The sequence below is a fragment of the Aptenodytes patagonicus genome, chromosome 2 (genome assembly GCF_965638725.1).
Source record: "Aptenodytes patagonicus chromosome 2, bAptPat1.pri.cur, whole genome shotgun sequence".
Classification (NCBI taxonomy): domain Eukaryota; kingdom Metazoa; phylum Chordata; class Aves; order Sphenisciformes; family Spheniscidae; genus Aptenodytes; species Aptenodytes patagonicus.
The window spans coordinates 78336704-78362093 of NC_134950.1; the positions used below are offsets into that span (position 1 = coordinate 78336704).

Below are 25390 nucleotides of genomic sequence, written 5' to 3' on the forward strand. Positions count from 1 at the left end.
GCAGAGAGCTGACACGTTGGTCTTCAGGGATGGGCTAAGGAGAGGAGTTGCAAGAGAGGATGGATGGAGCGGTGTGTGATACTTCAAATTAGGCTGCTGAAAACAGTACGGAGAACATAGGAGAGGAGAGGCTGTTAACTGTTCAGACAGCTACGTGGCCACGGGTCCTTTAAAGCAATTTGTGTGCGTGTCTGCTGAACATCTTATTCATTGTAGCTTTAGCAAAGTAATCTTTTTAAAAGTTGGAATGAAGGCTGCAGACTTCCAGCCGAATAATACCATCTATAATGAGCTAACTACTTTGCTTTTGAGCCACTGCTGCTCCAGGAATTAGTGCTTGGAAACCTCGGTACACCTAGATGATAGGGGAGAGCTTCTAGAGGACTTTGTTGTGAGTAAGATTGTATAGAGGACCATTTAGTTGCCTTTGTTTCTCAGCTTTTGGTAAAAACTAGTTGAATCCTTTCAGTTCCTAATAGGCTGTGTTCAGATACTAAGCTCTCTGTTTCTATAATGTCATGTATTGCTTGTTTGGCATCTTTTTAATTAGTGACATTTTATTTAGTCCAAATTAAATACGCCAGATGTAGCTGATTTAGTGGCTAACAATGATGAGTGAGGGGAGGGAGGGAGAGCTAACATTATATAGCCGTCTGTTCTCAGGGAAGTTGATTTTTTTTTTTTTTTTTATTTCTAGTTCCACAAGAGAAGTTGGAGCGGTAACCATGGTAGCAGGGAATTTGTCCCTGTAAGCGAAGCAAAGGGTTGGGTTGTGTGGGTTTTTTTGTGTTTGTTTTTTGTTTGTGGTGCCCCTACGAGAAGGAAGGGGTGTGCAAAATGGTCTCGAGCAAGCCCTGGAGAGGGAACTTGGAAATAGATAAGTTAGAGGCGCTTGCCATGGAGTTAAAAGTCGTGAGTTGGTCCTGCCGTAGCGTGCACGGATGGATGAGTGCAGCAGTGAAGCAGAGCAGTGAGAGATGTGAAAAATTTCTTGGTAACTTGGATCTCTACACTAGGTGTTTTGGGGTGGAATGGTTAGACACTGTATGCTAATAAATCTCTTGTACGGTTGTGTTTGGGTTTTCGCCAATATTTTTCTCACTTTTTTCCCACTGAAAATGAATAATTCTTAGCAGGTTGGAAGGGAGTGAGATTTGCATGGGGCTAGCTGCATTCAAGAGAGAATATCCAGCTTAGCCATAGTGACATAACCCCAGATTTTGCATCAGCCCTGGAGACTTTTGATATATCATTCTTGCATTTGGGGAAAACCATTGTTTTCTTCCGATATCTAAATTTACCAAAAATTGAACAGCAGAGCAATTTTATGGAGCAGTTTCCCATTAAAGCAATTGCTGAAAATGAGAATTACATGCCTTGGGGAGAGGAAAACATGAGCCCTCTTCTCCCATTGACATAACTTTTCCTGGGCTAAGATCTGCAGGGGGTTAATTCTGGCCACACAATCGATGCTTACACAGTTGCGCAAAAATACTCTCCCAATGCGAGCAGCTCTGTTAAAAGCATTTATTGTGTGCGTGTGACAAACTGACCCATAAAACATCCTGAACATTGCAGGCAGCAACAATTAGCCGATACTCGCTGCTTGAAATCGCCGGCTTCCAGAGCCGGTAGCTTGGGAGACGGGAAGTTAAGCAATATTGCTGAATACTGTACAGCGAGAGGAGGCAGCTGACGGCCGGGCATTAGGGATGCTTTGCCATGCTGCTGTAGTTAAGCCTGTCACCCACTCGTTACAAAGCACCCCTCTTACATTGTCAGGGCAGTATGAATTCAGCCCTATGGGGAAAACCTATTGTGGGTTGCGACTGACACTATCAGAGTGGGGAAATTTATATTTCCAAGGTGTGCTTGAGCTTTTGGGATTTTCAGCACATGGAGGCCGTTAGGCTGTGAGTTTCATAGTGTATTTATACTTCAGGTTCTCATCGTTAAGTGGTCATCATTCCTTGAGTGCCTGGAGGTTATAGCCAGTCTTTGTTAGGAGTCTTTCTCCATGTTTTGCCTTATTTTCCATTAGCTTCCATTACCTTTTTCCCTACCCTAAGTTGTTCTCATATTCGTATTTTCACACTTTGGTTGGTTGTAGCCCTGTATTGTGTCTCCATGTGATATACCGTACTTTATTCTTCTCTGTCAAGCTACGCATATTAAGTTAATAGAGTTTTTCTTAAAAAGTTTAATTTTTTGTTTTGGTTTCCAGCTTCCCCCTCTCTCCCGGCAGCTTTGGTGTAACTGCCTGGTCTGGGATGTCAGTGTTGGTTCTTCGGGATGTGGGGGGGAATAAAGGGACTCTTTAATTGATTTGTTTCTTTTTTTTTTACTCTAGCGCACCTCTGTATGTCTCGTGAAAACTCTTTTTATCCTACTGTCGTCAATTCTGGCAAGACTTGTCAGATCTAGGAGCTTCAGCTAAGAACTTGTTTTCATTAATATTTTTAATTTATTTTAGCCTTCAGGGCTGCAGAGAAAACCTTAGGAACTCTGCACTTGCAAGCACCAGGGAACAAACTCACAAGTCCTTAAATCCTTGGCTTTTTCACTCCTTGTGATTACTTTTTTTGGGAGAAGGGAGGAAGAAACAGGAGAGGGAAGGGGGTCTGTCTTTGTCTTCCTCTGTATTGCATTCTGAGTTTGTAATTTCTGTCCAGCTCTGCATCTTATGCTTGCTTAGATTCCTTTGCTACCAGACTAGGTAAACTGGATTGCAGTTGTTCAAGACAAATTTCATAACTATCGGTTCTTAAAATAATGTGTTTGTTTTGTCATGTCTGGACATTCCAAATATAGCTTATTTGGCATCGTCCCTGATTGTTGGGCTGTTGTTGTTGTTTTATTTCATTTCTGTTATTATCTCAACCACAGTCAAAATCCCAAGGTCCCATTGTATCAGATAAGAGACAGACAGTGCCCCAGAGGTTTTCCCATGCATTAAAAATGCACATATTTTCAGATACTAATCCTCAGTTTCCAAAGACATCTTCAAAAGTAGTCTCCGATCCCTTTCCTAGTAATACGTGGCTGGACCGGTGCATGCAAATGGAGGGCTGGAGCCGAGTCTAGCTATATACATATATACAACCCTTAATGGTGTTCCTCTTTTCTGCTCTGCAACCTCTCTGCTCCTTTCCCCTCAGAAGAGCGTGCAAAGGAAGGGGAATTTTCTGGACTACCCCTGTAGAAGTTGTACTTGGACAATAGCAAATCAAAGTGAGAAGCCAATTGTACGTTGCCGGACCCTATGCTGAAATGGCTTTCTGGCTCATAGGGTGGCCTGGGCACTCAGATGGCAAGTGCCTCAGCTGCAGTTGTCACAGTGTCCTACTGGGAAAGAAGGAGCCATCCAAATCTTCGGGACCTGCGCCATTTTTCTAAATCCTATGGGAAGCTGCTCCCTGGAGCCTTGTTGTGCTGTCTGCCAAGCTTCAAATTAATGTGGTTCTTGTGGTTGAAAGCCTGTGCAGCAAGGAAGATGTGGTAATAATTCCTTCTCTGCAGAGTAATTTATAATGGCAAAACAATTTAAAATAGTCAGTAACTAGCTTGGTTACTTAAGAATTTTAATCAAGAAATTATTATGGTTTTTCTTTGTATTACCCTTTCTAGGGTTGTTAGTGACTTAAATTGTGTTTGCAAGAACTTTTCTACTGAACCTTTCTCTTGGAGCAAATTCAGACAATAAATAATGCATTCTGTAAGCACAGCTGAGGAAGATTGCAAACTATCTAGGGATAAATTGCACAATAAAATATATGAAAGATAAAGGTTAATGCCAGCAACATTACTTAATGTCTTTCATTACATAATCAAAGGAGTGTAACAGTGCCTGTAACTATCTTTTTTTCCGTACATAAAGGATCTCGAAACTAGAAAGGATTTTTGCATGAAAAGCAATTGCTGTTGGGAGGAGCTGTGTGGGGAGAAGGGAGCTCATTTACAGACTTACAGTCAAAACTGATGGGAAATGCTGGGTGGGGGAGGATGCAGGCGAAGAAGAAAATGTAAGCTGTCAGTGCTGTGACCACAGGAAGAGTCTGGACCCCCAGATTTGGGACTGGGTGAGCTGGCTATTGCTGGGCTGCCTTCCCGCTGGTGTGGACTGGTACTCTGTCAAAGCCTATCCAGACTGCTTCCCAAGCTTTTTGTCTTCCAGCATCCTGCAAATACCCAGAAGCTTCTGCAAAATTCATAAAGACCTGTTGTTACTCTTAAAAGGACTGAAAATTAGTCTTTCTGCTTTCTTTTACCTAAAAATGAGAGGCAAACGAGGAATCGAGTGGGAAGACGTGAAAATGTCAAACGGGTCAAATGATTTATCTGAACATGTGAGCATTAAACCAAAGTGGGAAAGAGCGAAACAGATTTTGGGGATACTGTCACAAAATCGGTGTGTTGTCTGCACGTAGGTATGTATCACTTAAACCGGCATTCTGCTATTTATTTGTAAAATATGGAAATTACAGGGTAGCAGCTTACAGCTTCCAAACCTTCAGCCTCTAAGTATGTCAGCACATGTTGGAATAAGTCTTTTGTTCATGCAGGCAGTGGTTATGTCTTGAAAACATGCGCTGTACAGTCTTTTCTTAAAAGTACATTGCACAGTTCACACCTTTGTATGTAAACAGCTGAGATTTCTGAAGAAGCTTTGATGCAGTTGCTAGACAAGCCTCAGCCTATACAGAGGGCATTAGTGCTTTAAGTTTTGAGAAGATAGAAACAGATAATGAGTATAGACTTCATCCGGTGCCTCGGTAACAAATAGCCATTTTCACACGTAGTTTTGAATGAGAGGAGGAAAAGCTTTGGCTTGTTTTTACACTATTTGGGTTTTAAACTTTCATAGTACCCCGAATGTGCTCGTTGTATATGTTCCTTTAAATGTGCTTTGTGTATATGCAACATCACACACTTTGCTTTTTTTTTTAAGCTCAAATGTCAACAATTGCAGTGTGTAATTATGCCAGTAGTGCAGAGAGACATGTTTGCTTGATTAGTCACCGTGGCCCAAATTCAGCCAATATAGCTTACGGCATCCAGCTGAAGTCCAGAGTCAGGAGCCTAGATTCCCTCCGCAGCTAGCAGAGAGACACAAATGCCTTTGTCATGTGTTTTGGATCTTAAGTTACCCCACCTCTCTCCCTTAGCTTCAGAAGGAATTTAACTCTCTAAAATTACCTGTGGTGAACGTGGGCCTGAGCATTCGTACATGACAGGTTCAGAAGCACTAACCCTCCAAATATAGATGCTGACTTGAACCCAGCGCTAATCCTGCCCTTCTCTGCCCACGCCACCGTGATTCCCAAAACCTGTCTTGCTGGTACAACCCTCACAGAGTTCATGACTTCAGTGTTGGTGTTTGAGGACCACTGAATATATGATGATACTGTGATTCCCCTTCAAGTCAAGTTATTCCTCTGACTCTCGGAAATGGATTTAAAATTCAATAGCCCAGCGAAGAGGGACAGAATCAGGGTTTTGTAACATGGCAAACTTAAGTCCTTTTTTTTTTAAGATTGCTGTTCTGAATATGAAACTCAAAGACTAAGATCTTGATCTTACAACAGTTGTTCTCCTTTGTTGTTCATAGGCTTTAAATGTGTACCTAAATATAGTATATGCTAGAGGAGAGAGTTAATGTTGCTATAAGAACCTTAACCTCAGCATTTCCTAGGGTTTTATGTTTATATGTAGGGAAAAAAAGCAATGATCAAATAACTCACAGTTGTTTTTCTTTCATAAGGAAGTACTATCTGATGCCTTCTATATAAGTGATCCTATCTGCAACGTATTTCTGTTACTGCTGCTGTTTCTCTAAAGGGCTTTTTTCCTGCACAATCTGTGCAACAGAGGAGGCAAAAAGAGCCATAGGATTGACCTATATATTTATTTTATTGCAGCACTTGAGATTCCCGTGAGTTATAAAGCTGCCTTAATGCTGCTGGGCAAGTAAAGGGGGGACTGGCTGGTGCTCCAGTGTATAGATGTGGTTGACTGAGTTGCTTGCCTGTCAGGTGTGCACAGAGCATGCGTAGAGGCTTTTCTTTGTCAAAGGTTTGCAACTTCAGGAAGCAAAACCTTCCTTTTTTGTTACCTCTTCAACTAGGCAAATAGCAGTTCAAGGGTAACTTGCATGCAGAGCCTGAGTCTTCAGCAGCTTTGAGTTGACTGATCCTAACTGAAAGCTTCCCCATTCCTCCAGTAACTCTCGACTCTGCTCTTGTGAGCCCATGAGCTTTGAGTATAGAAAGCTTTCGGAAAAATGATCTCATCAAAACAGGGTTCCAGTGCAAACAGCAAATGCCTGCCTGGTACACAAGTGCCTTCTGCAATAAATTGCTCCTTCTGCTTGTGCAATGTACTTGCATTTCAATTCAGTTTTCTTTCTATTTACCTCACTGATGGTATGGTTCTCATGTCTGAACAATCTTGATGAGTGAAATCGGGGGATGAAAGTCAAAACTTGCTGGACTGATTTTCAGTTTCTGCAGCTCTTGGTAGTGACTCTTCAGTGTATTTTAATGGCTTTCTGTGATGTCTCTGATCTTCATCTCTTATAAAGGGAAACTCGTGAAGAACTAGTGTACTGAAACCTTTTACCTATTAGAGTTCAGTCAGAGGGCCTTCTGATAACTGGTACTCTCTCCTTATACTTAGTTTGGAGTCATAATCCAGGATAACAAAGGTTGGTTTGCACTGATACAAATTACACCGTGATTAATTTCAGATTGTAGAATGCAAATTTGGATCTGTTTGATGCTGAAGATTTTCAGCATAACGTCATTTAAAAGCGTGAATTTTTATGATAATGGTATATAGTCACAGGTTTTCTTTTGCAGAAGAAGGGAAGTGGAGAAGAAGTAACGTGACCGTGACACGACTGGGGTTTTTTTTGTCCTTGTTCCTAATAATGTTTGCGTTACTTGATGCACACAAAATACTGCAGTGAGGTTGAGGAACTGAGGCTGGAAAATGAAACAGCCATGAGGGTACTCAAGATACGCGACCCATTATATGAAACCACTGAAGTGATGAATATTAATGTTCTTTTAAATTTTTAATTTTTAAGTCTTTCTGTCTTTCAAAAAAGAAAAAAAAAAAAAAGCTTGGGGGAAGAATTCTTCCCAGAACAATGGTGCAGTCTGTTATCTGCTCCTTTGCACTGTAAAGCACTGAATGTTCAGCCAATATAGTGCTCTGGTTGGCTTAGCATTCTTAACCTTAATTTTGAATAGAAGGTGCCTTGTGCTGCTGACGTAATTAGGGCCTTTTGTAAATCACTGTTGCAGGCAGTCTGCTGTTGCATTTCACTGCATTTCTCGGAGGGATGCAGGGCAAAAGTGTCACACTAACTTTCTGAACCTCTCTTCAGGCTAAGTGTTTTCATTATCGGAGTATTTTATTCAGAAGGAATTCTGCTTCGTTTCCCTTTGTAAATAATAACCCCCAAATCAATTTTTCAAGTTAAACAGTGTTTCTGCTGGAAGAAGTTTGAATAGGGAGCCCTGAACATCTTAAAGTAGGAGATGCTTCCTTGAAAAAAAGAAGAAAAAAGAAGATAGGAAACGTGAGAGGGTTGGATTTGACCAATTGACTTTAAATTAAGTCCTATCCGTGGTACAGGAATATTGTTATCTGCCTCTTTTGTCACGGAAACTGTCAGAAAGTTTGAGCTGAAGCTTTGTCGTCGAGCCGGTTTCATATTTGTTGTTATACGCCATGCTCTGCAGCATCATGTGGGGACACGAAATCCCCATGCCTTTCGCGTAAGCATCTTAGGGGCCGTTGCACTCTTGCCTCTGCAGAGGCAAGGAGTTTCGTCTCACTTCTCTCTCCCATCCTCTAGGGCAGGCAGGGTTCAGCTCAGGCCGTTACATCCCCTCCTGATGCAGTCTTTTATATCCGTGATGTCAGTGGTGATACACGGCCTTGCGCTGTCCTTGATAGCAAACACAGCACTATTAATAGTCAGTGAAGTTAACTTGCTCATTTCTGCGTTCATGCCGTCCACCCACTGAACCCTCGTCCCTGGGCTTTAAAGGCATCATTAAAAACCCCCACTGCTGACCGTCCCTGCCAGTGAACGTACCCGCGTTTGTAACATAGCTCCAATAGTCACTGTGGCGTGGGAAGAGCGGGGCCTGACGCGCGGGAGGAAAGACGTGGCGTTGCAGCAGAGTCGCGCACCGAGGCACAGGCCAACGTCATGCACCCTGCACCTGCTTTGAGATGCTGTTGTACCTCTGGATAGCTGGCATCGGCTCACACTCTGGGCAGGGAGGGGGAGGGTGGGACACGTACCCGGGGCCCCTTCACTTCATACCGAGGGAGCACGGCACGAATGAGCATAAAAGACAGCTGCAGCCTTCTTCCAGTGGCCACACTCCGTTAGGTCTTTCCGTGCTCGGGAGCAGGGAAAAGTGCGGTGGTTGTCTTACGGCTCGCTCTTTTCCACCTGCAAGGACTTGAGGGGCACCCTCAGCGGAACAGCTTCCCCGCTCTTCTGGGACTCGGCAGTGACAAGGGTCAGGTGCAGCCTGTCCTATATCGCTGCCTCCTTCCCAGCAGGGAAGGAAAAGAGGGGGTTTTGTGCTTCAGGTGTTGCACAAGTGGCCGTTCCTCTGGTGCAGGCTCCCCTGTGAAGGCGGAGGCAGAGAGCGCAGGGCTCTGCTTCTCGGCGACTAGTGAATGAATGAATGAATGATGTCACCAGGTTGGTTCCTGAGGCAGGAAATCCATCCCAAATAGTTTAGTTTCAGTAGAGAAAGCGGAGTCACGCGCACCGAGCAAGCCGAAAGTAGAAAGGAATTCTTTCACCGCCACCTTTTCGGTTGTGTCACGCCTTTCCAATCTATCGCGACAAAAAGTAGTTTAAAAAGAAATTCAAGCGGCTATTAGCCCCTCCGCGTTCCCCACTAAAAGCAAATAAACCGGCAGCTTTCCCTCTCGCTAGGCACCGGCTTTTCGGCGTGCTTGCGCCTCCGTCCGGGGCGGGAACGGGAGCGCTGCGCGCCCCTGTTGCAAACCGGGGTGGTTTCCGCCGGCTGTCCCGGGCGTGGGCGCGCGCCCCTCGCTTCCGCGCGCGCGCTGCCCCGCGGCGGGGCGGGCTGGAGCGCGGCCGGCGCCTCGGCGCGGGGCTGGCCCCGCTGCAGGGGGGCTGCTAGCTGCGGAAGAGAGGGGCGCCCGCAGGACAAAAAGCGCGCACACCCCCACCCCCCACCCCCCCCCCAGCAAATTTCTCTGCGTGCGTGAGGATGCCTCTGACTTGGCCAAGTGTCGGCGGGAGCGGGAGCGCAGCTGTAGCGTCGTACAGCACGCATACCTTCCCCAGAGCTACAGCAACCGGGATCTCCCCCTCCTCTGCCGCTCCCTCTCCCCTCTCCTCTCCTCCGGAGCCTACTTCTGAAAGAGCTGGCTCATCCCCGCTGTCAGATGAAGCCGTTTCCTGAACGCGCGGGTTTGAGTCACTTGGGCTAGACGGGGCTTTAACTCCTCCCTCACCGGGCTTGAATTTGTGCGGAGCCGGGGGAGCGGGAGCGGGGGGGAGGGAGGAGGCGGCCGGCGGGCGCTGGGCGCCCGGCGCCGCCGCGCCCCCTCGCCCCCGGCCCGCAGCACCCGGCCCGGGGGCAGCGCGTCCCGCGCCCGCCGGGGCCCGGAGCGGAGCTTCAAGTTCAAGTGCTGAAGTTGCATGCGGATGACATCAGCCGCTGCCGGGCCGGGCTGCGGGCAGGCTCGGCGCCGGCGCTCGGGCAGCACGCGTGCCTCCGCCGCCGGGGTTTCGGCTCCCCCCCGCCTTTGAACTTCGGGGCTGCCGGAGGGGTCTCCAACGCCCGTGGGTGGTCACGAAAACAAATTTCCTTTGTAATTCCTTTTTTTTTGGGGGGTGGGGGGGGCGGGAATAATTTGGAAGTCTGATAGTGTGTGGGAAATGATTACATCAGTCGGAGGGAGGGCTAGGATTGGTCTACACAGTGTGGTTTGATTCACTACCGCAAAGATTGCGTGTAACCCTTTGAGTGGAGCTCTGGCAGAGTTGTTTCCCTCCCCAGAAACAGTCCCCATAGCAGGGGCTACGTGACAGGTACGGTACCGCCGTCCGCTGACACCGCCGGCACCCCGGGCGCCCAGCCATAGGCTACAAAGGGTCGGCGGAGGCAGAGAACAAACTCTCTCTCAAGAGGCAATCCCTATTTAAAATGCCATCTTGTTCTTCCGACTGCTGCCTTTTACGTGCCGTTGAGGTAAGATTTTCCGTATCAAATTACCCTCCAGGTTTTTGTTAGATTCGCCTTCTCTCACTAGGATGCGGAGCGTTTTAAATGCGGAGTTGATTTAAATCTCGGACCTGCACGTTTGCCCGGAGAAATAATTTTGCAGCAAGTGTCTCCCGCTTGAGCAGAACAATGCAAAGAGGAAAGCATCTGTATAATTCAGGAGGTGGGGAGAAGGTTCCTGACTTGTTCTCTCATCTCCATTAATATTTAGGATGTGCAGCGTATGCACGTTCGGTTTCGAACTACTTTCAAGCTAGGATCAAAAGAGGAGTCGGGGCAGGGAGAGAAATGTGTGGACTGTGCTAGCTAATTGATCTGCCGGCGAACTGCAAGCGGGACTTCCCCAAGCGAAACGATCAAAAGTTAGTGGGGAACAAGAGAGCCATTTTTAATCTTTGGGGTCTTGGCCTGCTCCTCTGTAAATGTTCGGAGGCCTCCGACAGGATCGCAAAGAAAATTGAGCGTGTTTGGATGTAATTTCTCTCGCCCACCGTTGCCGAAGTACTCTATTGATACTGTTTCACGTTTGCTTACCTTACGCAGCTTTATACAGAACCTGCTTTCTCGCTTTTTCTGTGTATGTGGTCATATTAACCCTGCTGAATCTTTGTTTAGTGCAGGGAGGTGTTGGGGAGGGGGGAGGGGAAATAGGGCAAGGGGGCATCAAGAGAAAGTGTTACAAAGTGAATCATCCATGTCATTTGTCCTGGCTGCCAAGGTGCTTGGAACCGTCACACCGCGAGGATGCTTTTCTACAGTAGCTGTGTGGTTTGCCTATGTTGAGAGCTGTTGATCTGTAAGTGTACCCTTTATGTTGCAGGATGTAAAAGTCTTTAGTGAAGATGGAACAAGCAAGGTGGTCGAGATTCTAGCAGACATGACAGCCAGGGACCTCTGTCAGCTGCTCGTTTACAAAAGTCATTGTGTGGATGATAACAGCTGGACTCTAGTGGAGCATCACCCTCACCTAGGATTAGGTAGGGAACGGTCAAAGGGGTGGCATGGTTACCTGGGAACATAAAATATGTGTAATTCGTATTAATGTGCTTCCAGCCGGAACGTTTTCTTTCCACTGCTTTTATTTGTACAATTAGCTGAAGTCACATACGTGCTTTTTGTATGTTACAATTTGATGTGTTAAGCGTTTAAGCCATTTTAAATCCTTCTCTTATTTCCCATCCTCTGTTTTTTATTACAAAAAAGAAAAATAATTGTCTAATCTTCGCGCTAGTGCTCTGTTGCTACCTTGCTGTGTCTGAAGCTATTGTAAATAAACAGCTTAGGCAAATTAAGCTTGATCCTTAGAGTACTGGTCCTGTGAAACAGCTCAGCTCATCACCAGCTGGGAGACCTGGGTGAACAGACTCAGCTTTGCATACCTACAGTAATGCTTATGAAAGCTAGACATGCTGAGGTGGGGGAGGGGGTCGGCCAAACTTGACTTCAGGCAGGGAAAAAATGGTGGCACCACACGCAAATCCATGGGCAATTTCTGGACCAGCAGTGGCATCTGCTCTCCAGGCAGCAGCTCCTCCACCTGACTGAAATTAAGGTGTCATGGTTACAGTTTCAAGAAGGCAGCAAGAGGAAGAACTGTGGGGAATTAAATAACACCGTGAATTGGTTTAATTACAGTACCTGAAAGAATCTCATGTTATTCAGTCTTGCTTTTCCTGTTATTTTGTGGCACTGATTAGTTGCAGGGTTCTGCTGTGCAGCTTGAGACTGCATATCGCTCAGATACGCTATCTATAATTCTACGTAGCATACAATAACACTTTAGAAAGTGTAGCGTTTGGAGTATTAGTTGATATACTTAACGGGGAATTTTTTCTAGAAAACGGAGGAAGACAAATCATAAGCTGCCATCACCGGCACTGGAATTGTGAATGCTATCTGTAGCTAACAGAGGTTTTTTATGTCTAAAAATGTAATTCAGAATGCTTACAAATAAAAAAAGGAAACAGTTTGCTGGAGATGTAATGCCCTAAACCGATACTGTTGAACGCAGATAAATTCACTGCTCTACAGAATAGCACTCCAAAAAAAACCCCAACATAGGATATCCTGATTATTTAATGGTTTTATTGGGTATCTCTCCTAATATAGAAATATGTGAAAAAATGAACGAGACACTCGTTTGTATATGTCTGTGATATACTTTCAGTTTTGAGGACGTAGGACAAGGTGAAGAATTAAGGTATGAATTACAGAATCTTTATCTCTGTAGCTTAATATGCCACATGTGCGCATCTAACAACCTTTACAAATTTTCAGTTTCATCAATGCTCATTAAACTACCAGGCTCTCTTTTTCTATATTCTCTTTCCCATCATTGCTGATTACCAAGGTATTGTGTAAACAGAAGCCTTCTCCTTTGTAACCAACATCCTTCTCCTGCCAGATTCATTCAATGATGCCACAATTCAGTGTTTGTGACATCACAATAGCTTCCATGGTGACTAATTGTGCTGTCAAACTCTGGTGTGTGACATCTCTGAATGAATCGGGCAGGAGGCTGATTAGGAAATCAAAAGCTTCTGTTTACACACAAATAACTTGGTAATTAACAATGATGGGAAAAGAGCAAGATACTTATCGGGCTGCATTTATATACATGGGGACCTGCCTGCCTTGGACCTCTGTTTCACACTGAAGCACAAAGCGGGGCCTGAAACGGGGTGTGCAGGTTGGGGCTTCAGCAGCCGCCAAACTTTGTTCCGCAGGGACCGCTCCAGGGCTGTCCTCTGTAGGCCACGCAGTAGATCTGCGTGAAAAGTAATGCAGCCTTTGAGGGCATAAAGCGAACAGACCAAAAAAAAAGTATTTAAAGCGTCAAAAAAGATGTAATGATACAGATTTCACATATTTGAAAGGATGTGGACAGAAGAGGGAATAAAAGAGTTCGTTTAATGGGAGACAACAACATCCAGTTTCTTGTATTTGGGCACCACAGTATGCACGGTGACGTATTCAATAACCTTTAAATACAAACTTTCATGCATCCACCCAGTTTTGGCTGCAGTTTGAATTTTTTGTTATACAGATGCTTATTTCTAGCTTCTCAGTAGCTTAAATGCTTCCCTGAATTTCAGAGACTGTCAGTTCAAGGTAGTAATCTGCCTGCACCTTAGGTGAAGTTACAGTCAGGTGTCTGATGTTCCATGTTTTTCCCTCTAGAAATAAGATTGCTGACAGTACATCCAATGTAGTATGAAACAATGGCGAATAGATACGTAGCAGTGTGGAAAGAAATATGGTTTAAGAGCAGTGAGAATTCTGTGTTTCCAGAAGACATTATTTCTTACTCGAGACATCCTTGCTGACTTAATGCTGTAGGTGGTAATCTTGAAGCCCACCAAAAAAGGAGAGTTCCTTTATTAAGTTCACTATCTTTTTTTTCCTCCTGATCTTGCCTAATACTACTTTCCAAAAGAGCTCAGTTTGCAGAACCAGTTCATCTTTTTACTGTTGGGCAAACTGAGGACAAGACCAGATTTTTTAAGTCAGCTGCTTATTTATCCCTATGGTGATCTTCTAGGTCCCAGTTTTTAAGGAACCTTCACCTGACTGCTTACTTTGCACGCATAGTCAAGTGTATTCCAAATAACATGCGTGCCTGCAAATAACTTCGAACAGTTACTGGACTGCACAAAGTATTTGTGTTCTCTCTGGAGGCAATGGTGTGACAATTTATCATCAGACTTGCTTAGATTTAACATGTGGAAGTGGTTCCTGCTGCACTGTACCACTAGTATCTAAAACACTTTGTGGTCAAGATTTAAGCAGTCTGTGAAACTCGAATTGGTCCCGTTATTTTGTTTGCAACTAGAAATACACCTAACCTGTTCATAAAATGTGGTGTTCTCCCATGCTTAACTATCATCAGTTGAGGACGGGGACTGAGATATCCGTATTGGACATTAACAGAAATAATAATAATAATAATAATGGAGACAGACTGTCATGATAGCGTGTGTCTGGACACTGAAAGAATCCCTACCTACAAACCTCATTTTTCCAGCTCCAGAATTGACTGTCCATCTCATTTAATATAGTTGAAGCAGGAAAGAAAAGTAGCAGGGCTCTGAAATACATGTAGGGTTAGAAGAAAGAATCGCTGCACAGTTTCGTACATAGATTTTCTTGTTTACGTGTGCATTGAATTTGATTTGCCTTAATCTGAACGCATTAAAAGTGGAACAGTTAGACACAGTGCTTGCTAAAATACGAAAACAGGGCGGACTATTTCACACTTTGGTCCACCTGTCATTTGTAGTGATTCTCTAATTGAGAATTTTGGGCCATGCCTGCGAGTTGTTCATGATGGAATCCAGCTCCTTTTTCCATCTTGTATCAGTTCTGCAGTTCTGTATAAGTTTAGATAGTAATACAGGGCAATTTTGGAGGGGGGAAAAAGTCTGTCCTGTTCTTCTAGGAAGTGTGTAGAGGAGACTGAGTCGAGCCTATCAAGATGAACAAAAAGGAGACGTTTCTGGTCACTTCAGCAGCAATACCACTTGAAGACAGTCTGACCTATTGAACTTAATAGACTGACATCTGTGCTTCTCGTTTTGTAGCAAGAAGCTCAAAGCAGGGCTGAGGTTGAGTTGCTGGTGTGTCAAGTGGCAGTTCATCCCATTTGTATGAACCGAGTGCAAATTACCAAGGACTTTGCAAGTGTACAACTTCATACTATGAAGTAGTAGCAAACTGACCAGGACTAGCTTCCTTTTTACATGCATGTGCTATGAAATGCTGCACTTTTTCCTCAAGATGGCTTTCACCATCAAAATGAAAATGTAAACATTAAATCAGTGGGAGTATCACCACAGAATCTCAAGGGTCTTGATTTGGTAAAGAAATACATCTAGGTCAGTTGCCTAAAGCATCTTAGAAACAGTCACTGGGTATATTTACACAAACTAACGATCAAAATACAAAACAAATTGGCAGATGTTCATCTCTACTGCATTTGCTCAGGACAGACTCAACAGGACGTGGTTTGTCCCTGCCCTTAGTTAGGCGAGCAATCTTCAGTGTGTTAGGAAAGCAAAGACCACAACTTTGTGCGAGGACAGAAGCAGGCAGCAGCAGGACATGTGGTCTTTCAGGGTTCATACTGTGATGAAGATTCATATCAACATAATTAAATGTTTTTTGGAGGAAGCGTAATTTAAGAAACAGAAAGGCCCTCCATCCTCATAGGCCCGCCGTCCTCATCACAGTCTGGAGGAGATTTGACTTAACCGGCTGCCTAAAACCATGGCAGCAGCAATAGATCAGCAGCAATACTTCACCTGTGAAGCCCGTAGATAATGTGGAGGTTTAGGTGATGAATGCTCAGGTGGTGCAACATGTCCTTAATTAACTGATATCAACAGCAGTATCGCAGACATTAGTTGAAGAACTACCCCTTAAAAGTGGTGTTATGGCTAATGCACTAAGAAGCAGCTCTTCATGTGAGAGCGGCCCAGTATGGAAAATCTTCAGTGTTAGCCCTTGAAACACAATCTATAGCAAGGCTGGACATTGGAAATGCACGGTAAATGCTGAAGTCATCAATGAGCTGGTGATGACTGACAGTCTAAATGCAGGTGAAAAAGACAATGGGATCGTTCAGAGATAGGTTAAATTTTCAATCAAAGAACTTACATTAATCTGCTAAGTTGAATAATTCAAGTGACATTCAAGAGCTTGCTACTTTTTGAGATACCAATGACTGCTTGCTTTCTGTCCTGAAAACACCCCAAGAGAACTTGGGTGGCAGCCTGGCATTTCTAACTGTGGGAATGCGAGGATGTAGGAAAACAACATGGGGAAGGGACTCTCCAAACTTCTTTGGCCAGCAAGTCACGCATTTTGGATAGAGCTTTGTGAAAGTTATTTTTTGTTTGACCTCATTTTTTATTTCCTATTATATAAGGGATGACAGTACTGACTATTAAGACTTTTGAAAAATGCCTAAATATTTTCTCGGAAACTTCTGAAGATTTGCCAAGATAATGAGTTCATTAAGTAGTGCACGCTTAGCCCAGTTGCCTTCTTTCGAGTTACTGCTTTCAGTGAATTGGATTTGTTAAGCTATCTGTTCATGCTTTGATGTGCCATTCTTTTGACCACAGAAGTGGTGGTTATGGGGAGTTACCTTGTAACCAAATCTAGAGCAGAAAATTGCCCTGTCATGTGTACAAAACATTTGTCTCTGTCAGTATTCCTGTAAAGTAGATCCTGTGACCTCTTTCATAATAAACCCCATTGTCTAGCATCTACAATAAAGGCCTGAAGTTCACCTTGAAATGAACTGGTTTTATAGAGTGTGATCCAATGGGACACTATTTCTGTGATAGTTCAAGGCCTGATGGTGGCCTTTCCGCAACTTTTTTCCCCTTAAATCCGTCCACCTTGCCAGTTCCACAGCATATAGCCAGCACCGAAAGAAGAGGTTCGTGTGTATTGTTTAAGCTGCCGCACACAAAAAAATCTTCTGTTCTTTCTTTTCTCAAAAGTCTGTGCTTATGAAGCCCTGATGTAGGAAATCTTTGAAGAACACTGCCATGTAACGTTAAACTTTGTAATACTTACGCCCTAGTTCCTTGAAATGCCTCATGGCAGTATGGTTTGAAAGCTGTAATATGTTTTCTTAACTTCTTAAAGGGTAACGGAATTACACTGGGTTGTTGTACTCCTGTTCTTTGGAAGTTGGTCTTGCTGCTTCTGCTGGTTGGCTGTGTGTTAACATCGTGTTCTTTTTCCACAGAGAGGTGCTTGGAAGATCATGAGCTTATAGTTCAAGTCGAGTCTACAATGGGAAGTGAAAGTAAATTTTTGTTCAGGAAGAATTACGCAAAATACGAATTTTTCAAAAATCCCATGGTGAGTCTCATTACTTAGTTGTTTACACCACAGAGAGAGGGATGGATTGCAGTAACATTGCTGGGCGCTGTTATGTCTTAAACATCTATTTAAAAAAAAAGCAACCAACAAACAGAATTCTTTCCAAAGAAATTTTAACCAATGTTTAAATTCCTTGTACTCTCCTGCCAGCCTAAAAACCTCAACTGTTTTCAAGTTACCAAATATACTTGTTTCAAAATGGCTATTGTTATGTTGGAGAGCGACCAAGACAAGGGAAATCTTCATTGGTTTAAGAAAAACAATTAGAAGTGCAATTTATTCATTATCTTCAAAGTTACTTGTTTCGAAGCAAATTGATCGCATAGCATGCAGTATCCAAACCTTTCTGACAGTAATAATTTAAAAAAAAAAACCAACCCTTCTGGGTAACCCCTAAAACACTTACTACATACAAGGAATTTCCAGTTTATCATTACATATGTTGAACAGTGTCTCACCTATGGCTGTACTTTACTAGCATGCTCTGCCTTTACTGATCATAGTAACTCGCCCTCTCTATGTCCTCACGTATATCCATGCTTGAAAAGTATTGTATGTCATAGCTATACTTATTCCTGGATTTGTAAGATCCTTTGAATGTTGTAATTTTAAACTGTTTGCAGTGTAACTGCTTATTTGGGGATGATTTTTCACATTTTATCTAAACAATTAAGTTGGAACGGGCTATTGACATGAACCGATGTCAGCTGGTGCGGCCCATCTAGATAGCTGAAGAAGGATAATCCAGAGGTGGTTTAGGTGCGAACAGATTTTGGGTGAGTCAGGCATTTGTGGTGCCAGAAGAAAAAAGATACATGAGGTCACATGAAAACCGATTGCTGAAGTTACTGCGGATGATAAATTCATTCCTTTCCTCATAGACACTAATGCACAGTTGCTGCATCCTTGCACGTGTGCTTGTACGTACATTTGTCATCTGCTAGCACTTGTTTCAGAGCCTGTGTGCCTTGACTTGCTGTGTGAAACATTTCTGTACATGGAGTGTTTGTCATTTTTTACTTCTGTTGATCTTCCCATCTGATAACCTATGAACATCTGAGTGTTGTACAGAAATTTTGATATCATAGGAGCTAGCGCATTGGTTTCATGTGGTATACTTTAATTAATAACAGAGCATGGGAGTAAAACCCAGAATGCTTGGCATTCGGTCCCAGGCTCCTGCAATCAGAGAATAAATCATTCTTTTGGTGTAAGAATGTGAAGGCTCCGTATCTATTGCATTAGCTGTTGCCATATGGCACTGTTTCTACTCAAGAGAGGCTGGTAAATGTTAGCTTTCATAATGCATTGTGCAACTTACCTGGCAGAAGGGTGATTCCTCTTCAGCCCTTCTCTTTATGCCCTAAAGACTGAAATTTATATTGCCTGAAGAGTGACGAATGTTCTAAACCGGAAGCGTTTTTGTTGTGATTCATCTTGTTATAATCAGTCATTGTTTTATTTCAGGCATTTCTGCATGTCTTCATGCTTCAAAGAATGTTTAAAAACTTCAAGAATGACTTAATGTAATTGCTGTGTATAGTAAATTCAGTGTACCGAATTACATAAGCATTTTAAAACACGGCAAATATAAAGGGGAACTGGAGGAATAAATCTGAAGTCAAGTCATCGATTTAGCAGTCAGAAAACTCTGACCTTTGTCATGCAAAGATTCGGTATGAATGAGATAGTGTACTGGATGCCTGAAATCGAAAAGCTCTGTAGAAGCACCTGTTTGTGTGTTAAACAGTATTTGCTTCTGTGTTTGTGGGATGGGGGAAAGGAGGTAGATCGCTGCTTTGAGATTATTCAAATCTAGCACGTGAAGCAGGGCATGCTACACAGAGCCTAATTATTGCACGTGTCCTCGTTCAGTTTTTATTACTTCATTTCATGGAATGTATGCTGACCTATCCTTACAAGAAAAAACACTGGGCTCTGTTACGTTGCCCTGAAATGTAAACATATAGGAGTAGATTTTGCAAAGGGCTTTTTTCTTGACAGATTGAAGGGTTTGAAGCCCTGAGCGTAACATGGCTGTTGAACAACCAAATGAAAGCATCAACAGTCACACATGAGCTCTTTCTCATAATTAAGGTCTGCGAATGGCACTTCGTTTGGAGCCTTCTGAGGGACTGAGCAGGTTTTAGGGTCAAGCCGATACAGCACTGAAGAACTGTATTTTGGATAAAGAGAGAGAGCTATCAAAGGTAAAGGTGTACATACCGGAGATCCTGCAGCATCCCCACCTGAGACAACTTCTAATGCATTTGCATCCAGCTTACCCCTGTGAGGGTAGTGAAGACTTGTTATTCCTCCTGCTCTGCATCTTCCACATGGCAAGTGGAGTTACAGAGAGTCTGTTCGCTGAACAGCCTTTCTGGGCAGAGAGGGAAGCCCAGAAATTTGGTGGCAGAATATGCAATATGCAAGGAGTCACTGTGTACCCAACCTGCAGGACCATTCATCCTGTCCTTTCCTAGAAAGTAGAGGCTGTTAGAGAGCCCTGAAAGCCCTCAGTAGAAGAGGAAGAGATGGGAAAATGCGCTTATGAAATGCTGCATATCAGATATTTAAAAAATCCATATTCTGTCTGCATGGGCGTTTGGTGAGCGGAAGGAAGGGAAGAACTGCACTTGAAAGCCCTAGTGTTACTTTCTGTGTCAGGGGATCTCCGAACTGATTTAAGAGTGATAGTTTCAAAAAATTAATGACTGGAAGAAAATTCCACTTGTTCTATGTAAAAGTGTTCAAATATAATATGACTTCCAATTGTCTTCTCTTTTTGTGTCTAGAATTTCTTTCCAGAGCAAATGGTTGCCTGGTGCCAGCAAACAAATGGCAGTATCCCACAGTCCCAGCTTTTGCAGGTACTGTAAGTTATCTGTATGCACAAAAAAAGTTTTGGAGCTTTGGGGGAGAGGTTGAGAGGAAGGAAAGGAGAATTCAAAGGTCCGGAAATAGCTGGTCAGAGAAAGACCAGTGTAGTGAGTTAGCATATGGTACTAATGTTGAAAATATCTGACAAAGATCTTAACCCCGTGGCATTGAGGTGTAAGTTATAAACACAAAGTACTCATAGCTGTGTTCATACATGCTTGTTCCATTAATACTCAGTTTACTCTGTGGGTACCTGGTTTGGCCACCTAGCGTTGTTCCTAAAACAGTCTCAGCAGATATGTTTCTAGAAAAACAAATATACCTTATAAAAGGCAAAACAGAAGTATTCTTCTATACTCCACATCATAGCACAGAAGAAAGTGTAAAAATGCGTGTGTGCATTAGAAGATGGGCTTGAGATGTGAGAGGTTTTGCTTTTGCTTTTGCTTTTTATGTCCCATGTTTGTGCCTGGTGAGAATTAACACTAAGGACCAACTTCTCCATGCTTCAGCCAACTAGCTGCTCTTTTATATAGAAAAATAATTCCCTAAGAAGTAAGTGCAGGTAGTTACAGAAAATTGTATGTAGTATTTGTGAAGTAGTCCCATTTAAAGTTCCCTGAGTTAAATTACAGGTGTGTGTACCTTATGCGTATGTGTTGGTAGAGTTGTGTAATCTGCATGGCAGTGGTACATGCACTAAGTTTATACTGAAGTTTTGATGTTGCTGTACAGTTTCTTGCTTGCTCGTGAAGGAACTGTGGTGGTGGCACAGTTGGTTGGCCTCCAAGGATGGTGCTGAAGGGTGGGCTACCTCTCTGACCAGTAACTCATTCACTTAAACCTCTCAGTTTAAGCACTCCGATCTAAACACTGTAGTCTAAATCTTTTTCACTTCAGTTGTTTTCTCAAATGGGGGACATTCAACTCGTGAGGCCAAATTAAAACACAGTTTATTAAAAGAGTACTATATTAAGAATAGAAGACTGTGATGCCTAGAAGACAGTACCATGAATAACGGACAAATTGTAAAGCAGAGGGCACAAATATGTGAAGAAAGTATACATACAAATAACTGATTTTAGCTTGATTTCTGTAATTTTGCATGTTTGCAAATACGCACTGACTCTGTTTAAATACAAGAAGTTTCCACTGGCTTTTGAACCAGTGCACTCATTTTGTCCCGTAACCACTTCAAAATCCATTAAATACTGGCTCCAGGTTCACTGAGAAGAATTTAAAATGTTAGCATCCGCTCTCAGCTGGGAAACAAAACAAAAATCAAACCAATTGCTGCAATTAAAAATGAAAGTCACGTGCAATGAGGTTGCAATTGGGAACCAAACCTGGCATGAACAGGCATTGCCACAGACTGGTAGGAACAGAGGTGTTCACACCTTGGACCCTTTTTCCTGCAGTGCAAGTGGAGAATCGAGTTTGCTTGTTAACACAAACAGCGAGACTCCCTAAAAGAGCAAGATGTTCTTGAAGACGGAAAAGTTTCGAACCTAGGGTAACTCAAACAGTAGGGAAAGGAAAACCTTACAACCTTGTGAGAGAGTTTGCTTCTGGGAAGGCTCAGTTAGGTACAGTCCTGGAGAAGCATAAGTCACAGGGGTTAACAGCGCGAGAGGGTGGGGGAAAGAGGATGGGTACATTCTCTTTGGTTTGTTGTTTAACCATAAAAAACAATCGTCCTTAAAGCATTTATATTAAATCCCCCTTTCCTTTTAAGAAACACACAACCATTTTTCATAATTTCAATGACAGTTGTAATTTGTTGAAGGTAAACTTCCTGCAGTCTAGTAGTCATTAGGAGTGTTGCATCTGAGGCCACCTCAAACGTTGAGCGAGTGCACTGTTTTTTTAATTACACACGAAATAAGGAAAAATATTAAACATCATCTCACAATATCATATACTTTATTAAGAGCTAGTATTTTTAGTCTTAACAACAGCATTAGAAACAGCGGGATCTGTTTTCGCTATTGTCAGCCTAGCTCAGATATGCAAAAAAGCTTGCATCTTAGTTTACTTTTAGTTTATCGAGCTGGATAGAGAGAATATATTCTCCTTTTGGTCCTTCCCTTTCACAATTGAGAAGTGGGTTCGTAGTGCAAATAGCATAAAAATTGACTGTTCTTTTCCATTCTGTTAGATGAGATGGGGAGGAAGACTGGAAAAAAAATCAGGTTTTAATGCAACTAAGAATTCTGACACAGGGCACTGATTTTTTGTTTTGTTTCCTGTGGGCATTGTCCACCAAATAACACCAAAACACAACTTTCAAGAATTGCAGAGGCATCTAGGCCAGCCAGGTTTACGCATTTTTCTTCCTACTACTGAATTTATTAGGAGTTTGGCATTTAACTTACTGAGCAAGCCCTTGTCATTTAAAAATCTGGCCCATTGTAATGAGGGAGCAATTCGTGAGTTCGCTAACCATAGTTAATACTTGCTTCCTTTGATGTATTGCAAATCAAATGATTCCATATGTGGTCCCTCTAATTATGCCAAGAACTTAAATACTTCTGGATCTTGAAGTCTAGTATAATTGCTGACATTTATCTGACTGCTCTACGTTTCATTCTGAATTAAGTATTCTGTCATACCTCTTCTCTTGGGACAGGTACTTGTGCTATATAAGACTTTAATGTGGGAAATCCTGAAATAGGCTGATCCCATTCCAAAACTTCAGGATAAAGTTGCAGATTTTGGCCAATGTTTCCAAGTTAGACTAGTTGGCAGAATTGTTGTGACAAGGTATTATTTTCTCTTAAGAATTAATAAGCTTACTTTGTGTCCCTTCAGGCCAAGTGCAAGAAGAATGGGGATACAGAGAAATGGTTAGCCTTTTGGAGATTTAAGTACTGACACAGAAAACAGGAAAATGTCAGTGGCAGGAGGAGTTAGCCAAGTAGATGTAACAGGAGGACCAGGAATATCCATTTTGGTCGTAAATCAGTTTAAACAGCTAGGTCAGTTTAAGCATAATGTGAAACTGCACCCCAAGTCAGCAAGTGATTTGCCGTTTGCTTCTCTGTTCTGCAAATACAGTGACAATTTTATGATCCATCCATAGCATATAATCCTCATTTACATTTTCCTCTCCAACAGAACTTTTTAAACTCCAGTAGCTGCCCTGAAATTCAAGGTTTCTTGCATGTGAAAGAGCTGGGTAGGAAATCATGGAAGAAACTGTATGTGTGTTTGAGGAGATCAGGACTTTATTGTTCTACAAAAGGAACTTCAAAGGTAAGATTAAAAGAGAAGTTGCACAGTACTAGCATGTGAAAGCATTTTCTGCTTTTACAGTGGGTATTTTTTGCTGGTTTTTAAATATCTGCACACAGTGTTCCCTTTTTTTATTGCATAGAAAAGGATAAGCAAGCCATGATCAAACGACAATCAAGCCGTGGGCTCTCAATGCATGAAAATAGCTATATAGCATTGTTATATAATAAAACCAAACTAGCCGGACAACATAGTTGTGACTACTGAAGTCGTGCTAACAAGGTTAGCAAGAGAAATCATGCTCTCCAAGCACATGGTTCATGAATTTAGTTTAAATGATGCCTTAAACAATATTTTATATTATCTAACTTTCAGATTTCTCAGGAGCAATGTAATAGGCTATGCCATTTTTAATGTGGTGTGTCTGAATAAGTATTTTGTCAGCTTCTTGTACAAAGCACCTTCTGCTAGCAGGCTGGTATTTAAAAGGTGACAAGCCATGTCCACATCAAGCTGCCTGAGAGAGGAGCACAGTGTTCGTACACTGCCCTCTGTTGGAGGTTGGTCTTGGTCTTCCAAAATCTTACACTTACCTGTGATAAAACACATTATTTCCCCAGGAGCCAAGGCATTTGCAATTGTTGGCTGACCTAGAAGACAGCAATATCTTCTCGTTGATAGCAGGCAAGAAGTTGTACAATGCACCTGCAGAGTATGGATTTTGTATAAAGGTAATTTTTCTCCTTAAGTTCTTGCAAAGTTCAAGATGGTGTTGGTAGCTCAGAGTCTCCCCAACCCCCAGCTAAATGGGATTTGTATGTAAAACTCTGCAAGCATTTCTGTCGTGAGGACTTGATCTTTAACGTCTTTCATTTGGCAAGCATGTCCTGTGAATCTTGCCATCGTTTTATGTGACACTTTTAGCACTTTATCTGGTGCTCCTTTGGCTTGGGAAATGTTTGTGCAAGATCAGCTCAGTGCTGAAGCATGGTGTGCCTGTGAGGTGGCCTTGGTTCACCTCACAGATGAAATTCTTTTTCCAAGTACTCTAATTGAATAGGAAAGTTTCTCTGGACAGCGAGCACCAAAACTATATAGCAGCAAAGGATCAAGCTCTGATCGGGTATAATCGTACCATTATTGTGGGCCAGAGGTTTGCATTTGTTTAAAGAAGAAGATTGTCTTGGAAAATGGAAATAAGAATAAGCAGTTGCCTTTGAGGATTCTGAAAACTGTTGTGCTGATTGATAGGTTTGGAAAGTATTTCAAAGCTCCATGTAATTTTCTGAGAAGAAAGTAAGGCTGGGAGCTGGTTTTATTGACAGCGGTGAAGTAGCCTCCTTCCTAGCAGCTGTTCCAGAGCTAGACAACATGGGTTTGCCTCAGAGAGTAGAGACCAGCTGCGGGACAGATCCTGATCTGATGGAAACAGACTTTCAGTAACCTTCAGTTACAGAAACTTTGGTTCTTCATCTCGAAATGGGGGCTTATAAAAGTTCTCACAATTCTAAAAAAAAAAAAACCCCGCACGCCTTGGTTCTGGTGCTAGCATGGCCTGAGTACCTTGTTCCTATAAACTGCCAGAACTTCAGGGTATTTCCAAGCAGGCACTCACATTTATCTTACTGGACCCAGCTGAGAAAGTGATTTCTTTCAAAGCATGCTCAGCTTCTCCCGAGCTTTAATTCAGGGTGGTGTGAGCTTTTTCTGGCCAGTTCTTAGACTAATACTGTACCTGCCTTTACTCTGCAGTAAACTCACAGTGGTGTTGGTTTTCTACTGAATGTAGCTGACTTCCCTCTAATACTTTATAGCCCAACAGGGTGAGAAATGAAACTAAGGAACTGAGGTTGTTGTGTGCTGAAGATGAGCAAAGCAGGACGTGCTGGATGACTGCCTTTCGACTCCTCAAGGTACCTAATCTCTTCTATGTGAATAGACCTACACCAACAGTTAAGTTGCATTCGTTATTTTGTTCGTGAGAAAATACCTATATGTTCTTAAACATCATCTGCCTCCAAAATGATACAGGTAAGAGCGAAATGCCAGGTAGACCTGTCCCTCCTAAGCTTTTAAGCACAGGACTG

At 42.8% G+C, this 25390-nt stretch overlaps 1 protein-coding gene across 6 annotated transcripts in view; it reads left to right on the forward strand.

Annotated features, from left to right (window-relative positions):
* The window catches only part of GRB10 (growth factor receptor bound protein 10), a 148598-nt gene that overhangs the window by 111488 nt on the left and 11720 nt on the right, over positions 1-25390 (forward strand). For 5 of the 6 annotated variants that reach the window (XR_012994654.1, XM_076330276.1, XM_076330277.1 and 2 more), the window contains exons 6-11: positions 11113-11269; positions 17053-17168; positions 19985-20059; positions 23187-23324; positions 23924-24034; positions 25118-25216. Coding sequence is in view for 5 of the 6 variants with exons in the window: in XM_076330276.1 (XP_076186391.1) it covers positions 11113-11269; positions 17053-17168; positions 19985-20059; positions 23187-23324; positions 23924-24034; positions 25118-25216 (696 nt within the window). In the remaining variant the exon portion in view is untranslated. The remainder of the gene's footprint in view (positions 1-11112; positions 11270-17052; positions 17169-19984; positions 20060-23186; positions 23325-23923; positions 24035-25117; positions 25217-25390) is intronic. The other variant, XM_076330279.1, reaches the window with a different exon arrangement.